The following is a 13480-nucleotide window of genomic DNA, read 5'->3' as shown; positions in this document are numbered from 1 at the left end:
TCAGGCAGGGCCAAGGCTGTTTACTTTAACCCCCTCACCACACCCGCTCAGTGGGAGGGCTTTTGTCCTAAGCTTTATTTCACGTCACTCCCCAGCCTGGCACCCAGAGCAGGGATAACAGCAGAGAAGCTAGACCAGTGGTCTGCAAATACATTACGTGGCCAAAAGTATGTGGATACTTGACCATCACACCTATATGAGCTTGTTTGACATCTCATTCCAAAACCATGGATTAATATGGAGTTGCTCCTCCCTTTGCAGCTATAACAGCCTTCACTCCAGACTTAACAGACTTTGGAGTGTGTCTGTGGGAATTTGTGCCCATTCAGTCAAAAGAGCATTTGTGAGGTCACTTATGTTGGATGGGAAGGCCTGGCTCGCAATCAGCATTCCAATTTGTCCCAAAGGTGTTCAGTGGGGTTGAGGTCAGGACTCTGTGCAGGCCACTGGAGTTCCCCCACACCAAACTAGTCAAACCATCATATCCATTACATTCAGTAATTATGTCTGAAAATTCTTGCCAAACATGTCAGACCACTACAAAGAGTGAAATGATCTTGAATCTAGTCGATATATCTAATATTATTTTTCGAGATTGTTGTTAGTTATTAAAAGAATAATGATATTATTTCTGGAACTTTTTGCTTTTTTGCTCATTTTGAATTAATAATCTCACTGTATTGTCAGATCATTTTGCTTGTTTTAGGAAATATGCTTGAAACAAGCAAACTATCTGCCAGCACAGTGAGATATCTTCGTTCAGAGTAAGGTAGAAGTGATCAGTAATGAGATTACTTTTTTCAGAGGTAATGTAATCCCGTTAATTATATAAATAATTTTTGAGTAATTACCCCAATGTTAAAGCTGTTTATTTTAACATAAACTCTAGCATTAATGCACGGTCTGATGAGCCTGTGTGTCGCTCTGTTCCAACTGAAAAACCAGAATTAGTTTTGGGGGTGTATCAGCAAACTTTTTGTTTTTCTCTTTCTTTTTGCATTTTTCTGCTGCAATTTGATTAGACTTTCCCTCTCAACACTGTGAAAATCACATTGAAGGACCTCCTTCACTTGATTGCTTTTTTCATACCAGTCTGTCTTTACTCAGTTATGTCATCATGCAATATCATGGAAAAGGCCATAATTACCATGAGTTGGGGGTGGGGCTACATTGACATTACTGAAATTAATCGATACGATCACATTAAGCAGCTATTAATATATTTTTAGATATAATTTGTATTTTCTTGGGGCCCTTGGCTCATGGGGGCCTAATGTAGAGCTCCTGGGGGGGGGGCTCTATTGAAGGCTTTTAGACACTTGCTTTCATCTCTGTCTCTCTCTTTTTCTCTCTCTTTATTTTTCCGCTGGTTCTCTTGCTCTCCAGTCGTGGGGGGAAATGCAGGAGATAGATAAGGTCCATGCACAGCTGCCAGTCTTACATAAGTGACTCAGGCCGCAGTCATCGCTGGCTGTGGCACACATCGGACGTGACAGCTGCCCATTCGTCCCGGCCCAGTCATCCACCCCTGTCTCCTCACACATACACATACTCGGCGCGCCCATGTGACCCTCCATACAGACGATCTGTCTGCCTCACTCACCCCCTCGATCCCAGCGCTAGATTCATTCATCCACCCACAATCACACATATACACACATTTACACACATTAATACACAGTGTGTCAGGTGTGGTGTTTTCACTCTGTTAGAAAGCGTTTGAAAGCATTCATGTTTTTGGTTCCCGGCATTATCCCTCCCTGCAGTTTTATTGTTGTGCTTGTGAGCTCAAAGTACTGCTTCCTCATTCACATGGTTCCTCACTGTTCTTGTTAAATAATAGACTGAGAAATGTTTCTCATTGGTGAGGGAACAATGAGCTGTACAATTTGTAAGACTCAGACATAAAGAAACAAATACAGCTGTCACAATTAAAGAAAAAAGCCAGTTAAAATGTATTGTCCTGACGATCAGCAGAGAATAGTGGAAGGGTGTACGATTCTGCTACTGATATTTCTTACAGTAAGAAACAAAGCCTGTTAGAAATGTACAGTTACATTAGTGGTGTCAAAGTTAATGTGTTAACAGTGCGTTAACACCATAAATTATTAACGCCACTAGTATTTTTGACGTCAGCACATGTACTAGTTCGAACTTTCAAACCTTGTGTAATTGTGAAAAGTCCCGTTGCCTTGACTCTGTGAATGTAATCCTGTCATTCAAATACAGCTTTTACATCGCAACTTCCACTAACGTTATGTTCAGCTGCTGCCGTGAATTTGTTTATCACTGAAGTACTTCAAGTCTTAAGTAAGCAAAACAGCGTTGATGCAGGCAATATCAATGACATCAGTGAAGTTAGCACCAGATGACACCATTGGGAACCTGGTATTTTGGAGTCTTTCTTTGAAAGGTTTATTTTGACATGGTTTGTTATTGCTTAGTTAAGTGCCTGTTTATTGTTTGGCCTTTTTTTAAACCTCTGATTACTTGATACATTGTCCAAACAGTTGGTAGATTAGTCAATTGATAGTGACCTAAATGAATATACGATTTATTTGAAACGAGCTACAGTAACTTGTTCAACAAATGTTACTACATGTTTATGTTACATTGAAATTTAGTGGAAAAAGTTGTGTGCAGCTCTTTTATAAATGATCTCATGGAGGACAGTGTGACTCCTTGGGCGGGGATTACATAATTTGTCCTATGATGATGGTAATCTTGAGGCCACATGATCTGTGTGGAGCAGGCCTCATGATGAGCTGGTGTCTGAAGGCAGAGCAGAAAGGGGAGTAGGGGGGCAGTAACTTGCCTCACATTTTCTCTCTCTCTCTGTGTGTTGGGTAACAGCATTCCTGGCCCAGCACGCTGCAGGAAACTGCGATCAGGAGTCGTACAAAAGCTGCTCTCTCTCTCTCTCTTAAGCAGCTCCGGGGCTCCGGTTTCCCCGGCAACTCATCCAGATGATCCGTGTCAGTTAAGGATGTGCGTGTGAGCCAGAGTGTGTGTGAGATTGCATGTCTCAGTGGACTTGGGTCTGCATGAGGCTCTGACTGCCCTCTCAGCCAAAACACACTTCCTGTCCCCACATTCCAGACTCCTACCACCACCCCCCCCAGCACACACACTCGTCTGAGCGAAGAGAGACAGAAAACGAGAGAGGGAGAGAAAAAGAGAGCAGGAGGGGCTGCAGACATTTGTTTTCTTACTCAGTCCTACAACCATGCATTAGCTCATGTGTTCTCAGAGCTTGTGCTTCAGCAATAAGCCCAAATTCGCGGCCCTCTTGATGTATGATTGGGTGGCGGTGTGACTGTAGACCGTGGGTGATTGACGAGGAATAGTAAGATAAGATAAGAGAAGATAAAGTAATAACTACTATATAGGAAAAACTCCTTTCAGAGCCATGTGGGTGAAAAGGCACAGTATGTAAAGTACCGGTGCTGACAGTGAGTTCATCTTTTATGGCTTATATTGTTAAAGATCATGGCAGAGGCACGTAGCCATGCACTCCAGGTAGGGCTGCAATGATGAGTTGACAGTTGCATGCAGTACATTACAGAAAACCTATTGCTTCTATTGGTTGATGCACCTAAAAGAAGGAATCACTTGTCGCATAGCCAGAACTTTATGTTGATATGTTCATATGTTGACCTTGTTAAAAACATTGCTCTGTGCTTTACAGCAGAAAACAGCGACGGTGCGCAGCTGACAGTAGCAAGCAGTCATGTAAATGTTGCCATGGTGATAACATTAGCATTCTTGCAGGATAACGAAATCAACTGTCTGTCTTACGTAATGCTCTAAACAATGCAGACGGTTTTTTAATACATCTAATGATGTGTTTTCATTGAAGTTCTGGTTTTGTTATGTTCATCAGTGAAGCTTACAGAAAAATCTACATCGTTTAATTTTTTTCGATGGTTTATTCCGCCACCGCAAACAACAGAAAAAGTTAGGAAAGTGTAAGTTTTAGAGGAACATTCTGTTGACTGATTCTCTGTTTGTTTCCACTGATGGTGGTACAATTTTCCAGTGCTACTTCAAAAATCAGGAACACTAGTTTTGTCTATCTATTGTTATAATGTCAACACAGCATAAGGCCTGTAGTCCTCATCAACTCTACACTTGTATGTATAGTTTAAGAGACCTTGAGGGCATCTTGTTACTTCCAGTAAGATTATGTCATTGATTGTACTTGTATTTTTAAAATGTGCTAATTTGCTTATTTATGGTGTCTGAATAAAGCAGCTCAATTACAAGTGAAATTACTGAAGAATTCTGTGTTCCTCCATGTTGGTTAGGCTGATCCCCTGTATATGAAGGAATGTTGAGTAAGAGGCCATTCCTGAGTCTTCGTCAGTCTGGTCCTTGCAAAAGGCAGTGTTAAAGCTACATAGAAGGAACTCATGAGCAGCCCTTTGAAAACGAGAGGAAACTGCAATAAAATATAATTGTTCAACTTAGTGATTAACTGAATAATAGTCAATAGATTTCAACTATAGAAATAATTGTTAGTTGTGGCTCTAGCTCCAAATAATCATTTCAGGGAGTTGCTGCAAAATGAGTCATTGTAATATCTTCTGATTCCGCAGTTGCGCATGAAAACATTACGTTACAGCTCACGCACTAATAAACAAGCAGATGTAGGATTCAAATGAAACTCCTTTATTGTCTGCAGGTTGACGGCTGCATGCTGGACCCTCTGCCTCCAGTGACTGTGCGCAAATCCAGCACCTCATCCCCCAGCAACATGATGGAGACCTCTATAGACGAGGGCATTGAGACAGAGGACCCTGACGCTGATGAGGACCCCGCCCACATCTTCAGTGCCTACCAGACGGCGCGCTTTGGCCAGCGCCGACACACACTTTCCGAGGTCACCAACCAGCCAGGAGTCCTGACCAGTGCAGGTGAAGGCTTTTTTACACCGTGGTCCAGGACATGTCTGCAATATGTAGATTTCTTAAAGGGCTAGTTTTCTCATGTCATCACTGATGCTATTTTTAAAGCAGTGGTTCAGACAAAAATCTAATTTACACAATTGTCAACTTACATCAGACGTGGTCTCCCAAAACAAGTTTGTTTCCTTAGTTTTGCTATAAGTCATCATACATTTTCCTCAAACCATATTAAATTGTTAAGTAAAGTTAATTTTATGGGGTTTGAGGCAAGTGTGAGATGACTGTTATTCATTCAAACCTGAGGGCTATAAGCTTCCATTATTTGTTGGCTTTATTAACTTGGAAGCTCCAGTGCAAAACTAAAGAATGCTTAAAACTATAGCCTTGCACCAGTGATAACATATGTTACATGTTATGTTATATGAATGTGTATACTTACTGTACTGAATATGTTGTAGGTAAGCTGTTCAGTCTGGGTCACAACCCCTCCCTGGGCAGCGTGGACTCAGAGTATGACATGGGCTCCATGCACAGTGACCTGAGCCTCCTGGAGGACACTTCCTCTCTCAACGAGGCTGTCCTAGCCAACACGCCTATCAGCCGGGTGACCCCGCCATTCGCACGCCCACCTAACCCGGCCATGCAGGCACTGAGCTCGCAAAGGAGGGAGGCCCACAACCGCTCGCCTGTCAGCTTCCGAGAGGGCCGCCGAGCATCAGACACTTCTCTCACGCAAGGTGAGAACGCCCTCTTAGGCTACATTGACATTCTGACGCATCTGATTTTTTCAGAGCTGTGTGAACACAACAGCCTGATTATTTCAAATCAGATTTGAGTGCTTTCACATGTGGTCATAAGCAACACATGCAACAACACTTGGCCATGCAACTGTAAGAATGAGAGAGAACAGTCAGGAAGTCGTGTTTTTTCATGTGTGGAGGAAAGAGCAACAAAAAAAATCCTAAGTGAGCAATAAGGCTTATAAATGTCTCGTCCAGTTTCCTGCTGGGAGCATGCCTCCACCTGAGAAGTGTCTTGGCACTTTGATCTTACACACATTATTCAACTGAGTCATTCTCTAAGACCGATTCTGATACTTATCTAAATAAAGCCTTCTAGTCAAGCTCTTGCTCTCTTTATCTCTCATCTCTGTAGTTTTCTCTTATCTGTGTCCCTCTCAGCACCGCCTCCCCTCAGTCTGATGATTCATTGAGTGAATCAGAGGCTGCATTGAAGCTCCATCGTCCTGTCGTGTTTGCCTATATAATTATCCCCAATCACTTCAGGGCCCGAAAATAACTGGAGAATATTGTATCAGCCTGGCAACCTCTTCAGTCCGAACAGCGGAGGAGTGAAGAGTCACTAAAAATGCTGAAGCACTCTCGAAGCAAGGGTGAATCAGTCATACGGTGCGAGCGCAGGCCACAGGCTCTCCCAAAATAGCCCGATTAGCGGCGTGAGTTGGGTCACATGGGGCACCAGCAAATGAAGAGTCAGAGGTGGTGTGGGCGAAATGGCAGCGATGCACCTGAAACATACTAGCGTGAAAAGCAGCTATTTTAGAAACACAGATACGGCATGTAAATCAGAGACGGAGATACTATCTCTGCCATTCATGTAATAACAGACGGCCAGCTATAATGCTTTCTCTTTTTTCACCTCTCTCTTTCTCTAGGCCTGGTGGCTTTCCGGCAGCACTTGCAAAACCTGGCTCGGACAAAAGGCATCCTGGAGCTCAACAAGGTCTATGAACAGATGGGCTCTGGGGAGAACCCCTCTTTTGGGCCTCTGAGTCCCCAGACGCACCCACACGACCTGCTGGACCCCTTGATTCAGGTCAGTCCACCCCAGCTGGACCATTGCCACAGTTGGCTCTTTTCCTGCTGACTATAGACCAGCTTTATGGTTTCATTCTTTAAGGGTTAATGCTGGGGAAGCTGGCCTGAGTTCAGTGTTTAAGGATAATGGGCACCTGGCTCTGCCCCAGCTGCTCTCACCCCCATACACCACCCCACTGATACACAGACACCGCGCCTTATGTAATACCCGAAGAAGAAGCAGCCAATTGTCAGTTGTTTACTGTCCATCCCGGGAGCTCTGTGAATGCAGCCATTGTTAGAGTAATAGGCCTCATACTGGTGACTGGTGCCCGCTGCTCCAGCACTTATTCGCTCCACACAGGGCTTGATAGTGTGAGAAAGACTAATTCTTCAAATATGAAAATAATGCACAAAGTTGGCATCGCTGTCTAAACGTGTTTATTAATCTTTCAGTTTGAAAAAAGGTACATTGGGGAAAATATCCTTTTCTGTATGCTTCAGGAAAAAAGTGCTGAAAATCTAAGGTATTTTTAGTGAGAGGATTATTTAGTGGCACAGACTGGCATGTGGCTCACAGGGTCCCTCTGGCTGTTCACTCCAATGCATATTTAGCTCCTTTATACAATCCAATAATGATTTTTTAAATTTGAATACTTTATCTCTGTCTTTTTTCCTGGTAAAGCTGACATCCAGCTTGTATGTGTGTTTGTATGCAGGGAGAGGGAGGCCACCAGCACAGCATAGCACTGTATTCAGGTGGTCCTCAGCCTCTGCTGTCCAGGAGACAAAGTCTGGAACCCCAGTATCCCTCACACAGGATCCCGGTAATGCTGGACTTTTGCAACATGAATCATATTCCAAATAACGCGAATAACGAATATCATTGTCTGTTTATGAGCTGATCATCTACTGTGTTGGTAGTCTGATTTCTCACAGTTTTTCTCACCACTTCACAGAAACCTAGTCTGATGGCGAGCCCTGGCAGCTGCCAGATGTTCTGTAAAGAGACTCCACGCAGCCTAGAACAGCAGCTGGCTGAACACAGGTATAAAGACGCCACATTGCTGAATCTCTCAGCCTTTTAAGCCTGAAACCGCACTGAATGGAATGGAATGCTGTTTATTGACATTGTATAAGCACAACAAAATTGGGTTTAGTGGCTCTCCAAGTATGACATCAATGACAAATATGCATCAATCAGAAAACTGAGCACTTATAAAGCTGCACATGTAAAAGTCTGTGAGATTTATCTCATGATTGGTGCAGTGAACCGAGCGACCTGCTAGCTCCCAAGGAAAATGCTTGGTAGATGAGGCTTTCTAGGCAAGACTATTTAACCTGGCCTGTAACCGGTGGTGTTAATACCAGCAGTGCAGGCAGGACAGTTATCCTTCCTAGACCCCGTGCAGTGCTAATTTTATACCCACTTATCGGCAACTATGGTAACTCTATAATATTCAACCATGAGCCTAGTCTCTCATAGCCAGATGTGATCTCGTATCACAAGAGAAATTTTAGGCTAATTGTGGGTGGGGAAAGTAGGCTTATTAGGGTGGGAACAAATTCCTAAACCAATCCAGCGCCTCATGAAGGCAGAGTGCAAAGTAGATGGGTGAACCCATCAACATTGTTTGACAGACAGCAAGCCTGTTGTTAGAGGCCTAACGTAAATTAGCATGGCTGAAAAGTCCCCTAATACTTCCAATAAGGATGTAGATGATTTTGCTGCAGTCCAGCACCAAAGTTTAGCAAATTGTCCTAAGATGTTCATTCTCATTAGTAGATCTGGCCTCACATGAGTACCATTAGCCTACATTAAATCTTGTGCCCATAAGATCCTCATTACGCCATTGCCTGTATCCCATTATATCTTCCTGATGATGTTGCTGTATGTCATTTGTAACATGTCCCTGTATTCTCCAGGTTGCAGCAGAAGAGGCTGTATCTTCAGAAGCAATCCCAAATGCAGGCCTATTTTAACCAGATGCACATAGTGGAGGGCCCGTACGCCCCTTGCACACCAATGAGCAGCCAGGACTCTGCCGCACCCCCTCAGGTCCAAGGCTCTATAGCCCCAGTGCACCAGCAGCAGAGCCCCCAGGCCTCGCCCCCGTACACCCCACATCCCCAAACTTTCAACCCTCTAATGGAGCCCTACCTTGCCCATTACCCACACTTGCAGCCTTCAGCCCTGCCCCCTGGCCTCCAGGGCCAGCAGCCGGAGGCCCTCAGCTATGGCTACCCGGTCCACGAGCCTGGGGCACAGCGTCCCCCAGGAGACGTCCTGTACCAGGAGCAATACAGTCACCCACTGGACCCCGGGCAGCCCCCTCCTCCTGTTGCGGCAGCAGGAGCCCCTGCATCTGGGTACGAAGGTCTGGCCATAGCTGACCCCTTTCTGGACAGCGAGATGATGGAGACAGTAGACTCCCAAACCGGCTTTGTGCTGGTAAACTGAGCTTAGTCGGTCGGGGCAAACAGTATTACCCTTGAGATCTGCTTTGCTGCTGGTGGATGGGAGAATGGAGGAGAAGGATACAGGTACGGGAATGGACCAACGATTTGCACCAAGAAGAACGTTTCGGTTGTAGTGAGCCGCAGATGTATTCTTTTCCGTTTTTCATCCCGACTCCTCCCCACCTCCCTTCTTGTTCTCCGGTGCCTGCATTTGCTGCTGGGTCTCTTAGGAGAAGGCTGGCAGAAGCGGAGTGGAAGCTCTTCTCTGATGACTGACGCTGAGCTTAGCACAGCCACGTCAGCTGGAGCTGGATGTTTCTTGTAGCACACAGACAGCTGAGATGTGCCCAACGGAGCCTGGCCAAGAGCACAAACGTGACAGGTTTTGTATTAACACAGGACAAATACTCGGCTCCCAGCGTTTTTTTTTGTTTTTGAAAACGAAAGGACGATGCATATTAAATTTGCACGCTTGTGAAGTGCAGTGTTAGTAAAAAAATATGTATATGGCAATACAGAAGCAATATAATCAAGCTGGGACTGAACAAAGCCATAAATGGGACAAGGTCCAGCTCGAGCATCGGCTTGGTGGGAATAATCGGACGTCACAACCCAGACACAAAGCCAGAGTAGAGCATCCTTAGAGCTGAAGATGTCAATCCCATCCCACAGTCCATAAGAACACATTGTCTGGCCTTTAACTGTAGAATTGTTACTTGCTCACAATGTCCACAGCATGAACTCACCACTGTTTTGTACAGCAAAGTGATGTCGAATGAATCATAACATTCTTCTCAGCCTGATTAGCAGGGAGGAGCTGTATTACAGATGACATCGTTAACCTCCAGGGGTGTTGACCATGTAGTCGTGCATGTTTGATTCAAAATAATTTGATGGAATTACCCTTGACACTAAATGGGTCCGAATGAATGAATGAATGAATGTGCGGATTATAAATGTTTCAATGTCAGAAAGCTTAGTCACTAATCACTGGATTATAGCCAACTGATCACGTTCCTCTTACAACAGGCTGAAAATAGATGGGGTTTTATTTTAGCACTTAGCAAATCTACTTGAATAGGGTATGTGACTACAGATTTCTGGTTAATAGAAGAAAGATGGTGGTAAATGTTGTAAACGGCTGAAGCTTTGCAGCAGAGACCAGGCTATGGACTCCTGGTAAACAAAATACTGGAGCACTTTTTTTCTTGTAATTGTAATTTGTTTTTTTTTTTTTGAGGAAGCAAAAGGAAATGTAGCGAAAGTGGAAGTAGCAGTCAGGTGAGTTTGACCTGCTCTGCTAGTTCTGTCAACTAAAACCAAGAGACACATCAATTCCTGCTCTCCCCAGTTATGTACACAAGCCGTTCTCTCCAAGGACACGTGAGAGATCCACTCAGTGGTTGTCGTATGTGCTTTGTATAAATTAGGGGTTAGACATTTTTGGAAGCGCTTGCAAGACGCAAGGAATTATTGTTTTCAGTGTGATAGTGTTCAGTGTGCCTTTTCTTTATTATTTTTAAATTAAGATCCGAATAACGTTTGGTTTGATTCTGTTTCTGGTTTCGTATACCTTACAGGATATAAGTAGACCCAGGTTTTACAAAGGTACAAAACCAAAGTCCTCTCCGAAGTTTCCCTGTACAACCCCACCATGTGGAGTTTGGAGCTTCTTGGTTAGTTCCTAAATAGTGCTTTTTTCAATCAGTATATGACGTTGAAAAGTATTAATAGCAATATTTGTTATGAATAGTTATAAAAAAAAATCATGAATGTGTTACAGTATCATAATCACAACTCCAGCTGCCAAACACCATTCTTTAGAAATCCAATTCTACATTTACCCTCATTGATGTGACCACATATAAGCTAACTTTGCTGTTGAGATTAAAAAAAGGTTTATTGAACAACTCTGTCGCGTGTTTTATTTGCATGTGTACAAGTTTCATTATCGGAAGTAACATGACTGACGTGAACGTGAAACTGTTCTCAGCTGACTGGACAAAGTGTACATGTTCTGCACTTGAGTGAAAGAGATACTGTTGGCAAAATATTACTCAAGTGAAAGCAGAAGTCCTGTAATTATGTTGTTTAAGTTTGAGTACAGAAACACTTGAATTTAAATCCGCTTAAATTATCAAAAGTGTCTGTATTATAAAATACACTGACAATCCTACATTTCTGCTTGTGTTTTCAGTGTAGGAAGTGGGTAATATTTCACTCCCTATCCAAACTCCTGAGATTACTGCTATGTTCTCAGATATGCTGGTTACAGTTTTAAGCTATTATTGGTCAACTGGTATTTATCCAGTTTTCTTACACTTCCATGTAACAGCACATGCTGCAGAACATATTGAAGTAACAAGTAATTCAAAAAATAAAGAGTTAAAATACCATAGCAAAGTACAGAGTCTTGGAAAAAGTACTTAAGTACAGTAATGACATACTTTGTACTTTGTTACTGTCCTCCACTGTTGACTGCTTCCAGTATTCAGTGTCAATTAAGATAAACATGCCATATTCCTGCTGAACAGGGAGGGTTAGAGGAACAGTTTAACTCATCTCTGCACGCTCAAAAGCAGAAATGTCCCATTACAACATTTCAATGACTTCCGCTGGGCTGAGAAGCTGAGATGAGGTCATTCTGTGGGTTATGTTCTCTTACGCTGACATGCTGAACTTCTCTGCTTTTGCTGAGAAATGAAACCAGTGGGTCTCCAAGTGCCGCTTCAGCTGCTCCTACAGAAGCCCTGACCGCTGGAGATAAACTAAGCAAGCAATGAGGCAAGAGTCATATCTCCAGGCTGTTTTCTGGACAAGAATGCTCAAAACAGACCTCACAAATGGAGGATGAGAAACAGTTGTTCTCTCATTATGCACTTAGCATCAAGGTCTCTAGGGCCATTTCCTTTAAACAATCTCAGACTTCTGGGCCGGTGGGGTGACACCAACTCTCGATTCTCTTTGTTTTCTTTCAGTTTACTTGGTTTCACTCACTGCAGGGCAACAGACAGTAGCTGTTCAGCTCATGAATAGTGTCACTACATGTTTCAGGATGGCTCAGTGAAGAAACAAGACCTGCAGATCTAACTAGTTACCTGGCACTTTGGTCAGAGAGGGATATGGCACAACTGGGGGGTCGAGTCTGAATCTCTGTGGTAGATCACATAGCTCTGTCCTTTGACTGTTTGACCAATTTTACACTCTGAACCTCAAAAATCCATTTCAAATGTCGTGCGCTGTCCCCACCACATCATATTAATGCAGTGTCAGCGAAACTGAAAGGAGGGTCTAGTTCAGGGGTCAGCAACATGCAGCTCTTTTACTGCCCTGTTGCGGCTTCACAGCAGAATTAGGTTTTTAGGTAAAAATAACCCTCCTTTGCAGTAAAATAAAGCTCTGCTGATCGTTCTAACACAGTTTTAACAATAAATGGGCTTAAATGCTGGGATTAATGTATGACTGCTAATTCAGCCTTTAACCCTGAAGGTTGGCGCGCAGACTGCTGGTCACATAGCAACAAAGCAGTCTCGTCTAGCAAGTAGCTAACGAAAAGGCAAAGAGAAATATTTAACACAAACATCGATAATTTGGATACGAATCGACTTATTTGCAGTTATAAGCACTTTAGCTGGTTTCCTATGTTTAATCTGCAACGAGAAACTGTCAAACACTAAAAAGTCACAAAGCTGAAGTCAGTTTCTCATTCACCAGCTTCTAGTTTGATTTTTCCTGTTCCATCTTAAATCGTGCAGCATTTACATTTTGGCACCCCAGGCACCATTTCAGGTGGAAGGGAAAAATTCGAACAAGAAGCTGGCAAATGAGAAGCTGACTTCAGCCTCGTAAAAAAAAACGTTAAGACATTTTACAAGAAACTGTTCTACTTTTGCGGAAAAGTTTCCTGCCAGAGATGTGAGAAAAGCAGCTAAAGCTTAAACTAGGCAAAAGTAAGTCTGTGTTTTGGTTTATATATTTTTATATATACACTTACAGCCAAGATGGTAAAATGGACATAAAACGTTGTGGCTCCCAAGATGGTTTGATTTTTGTTGAAAGGACAAAATGTCTCTTCTTAACATCTGGGTTGCGACCCCTGCTCTAGTTATTTGATGTGATCACAACAATGAGGATGCTATTTAGGAAGAACAGCTGATCTAAACAAATAAATAATTTACATTTAGCCCCAACTGCATCTAAGCCTCAGGCCACATGTATTTCCTCCTGGTAGAACATGCTGACATACTTCAGGAAAATTTCAATTCAGTATATAAATTACTTCAACCCAGTGACCAC

General features: G+C 43.2%; 1 protein-coding gene across 1 annotated transcript in view; it reads left to right on the top strand.

Moving 5' to 3' along the window:
• Positions 1 to 11091, top strand: part of sik2b (salt-inducible kinase 2b) — a 48212-nt gene extending 37121 nt beyond the window's left edge. The window contains exons 10-15 of the mRNA XM_036560768.1: positions 4685 to 4916; positions 5366 to 5644; positions 6583 to 6743; positions 7444 to 7551; positions 7684 to 7772; positions 8651 to 11091. Of these exons, the coding sequence (XP_036416661.1) occupies positions 4685 to 4916; positions 5366 to 5644; positions 6583 to 6743; positions 7444 to 7551; positions 7684 to 7772; positions 8651 to 9185 (1404 nt within the window). The 3' untranslated portion in view covers positions 9186 to 11091. The remainder of the gene's footprint in view (positions 1 to 4684; positions 4917 to 5365; positions 5645 to 6582; positions 6744 to 7443; positions 7552 to 7683; positions 7773 to 8650) is intronic.
• The last annotated feature ends 2389 nt before the right edge of the window (positions 11092 to 13480 follow it).

This window comes from Colossoma macropomum, unplaced genomic scaffold (assembly GCF_904425465.1).
Source record: "Colossoma macropomum unplaced genomic scaffold, Colossoma_macropomum, whole genome shotgun sequence".
Taxonomy (NCBI): Eukaryota; Metazoa; Chordata; class Actinopteri; order Characiformes; family Serrasalmidae; genus Colossoma; species Colossoma macropomum.
This window is presented reverse-complemented; position numbering and strand designations above follow the sequence as displayed.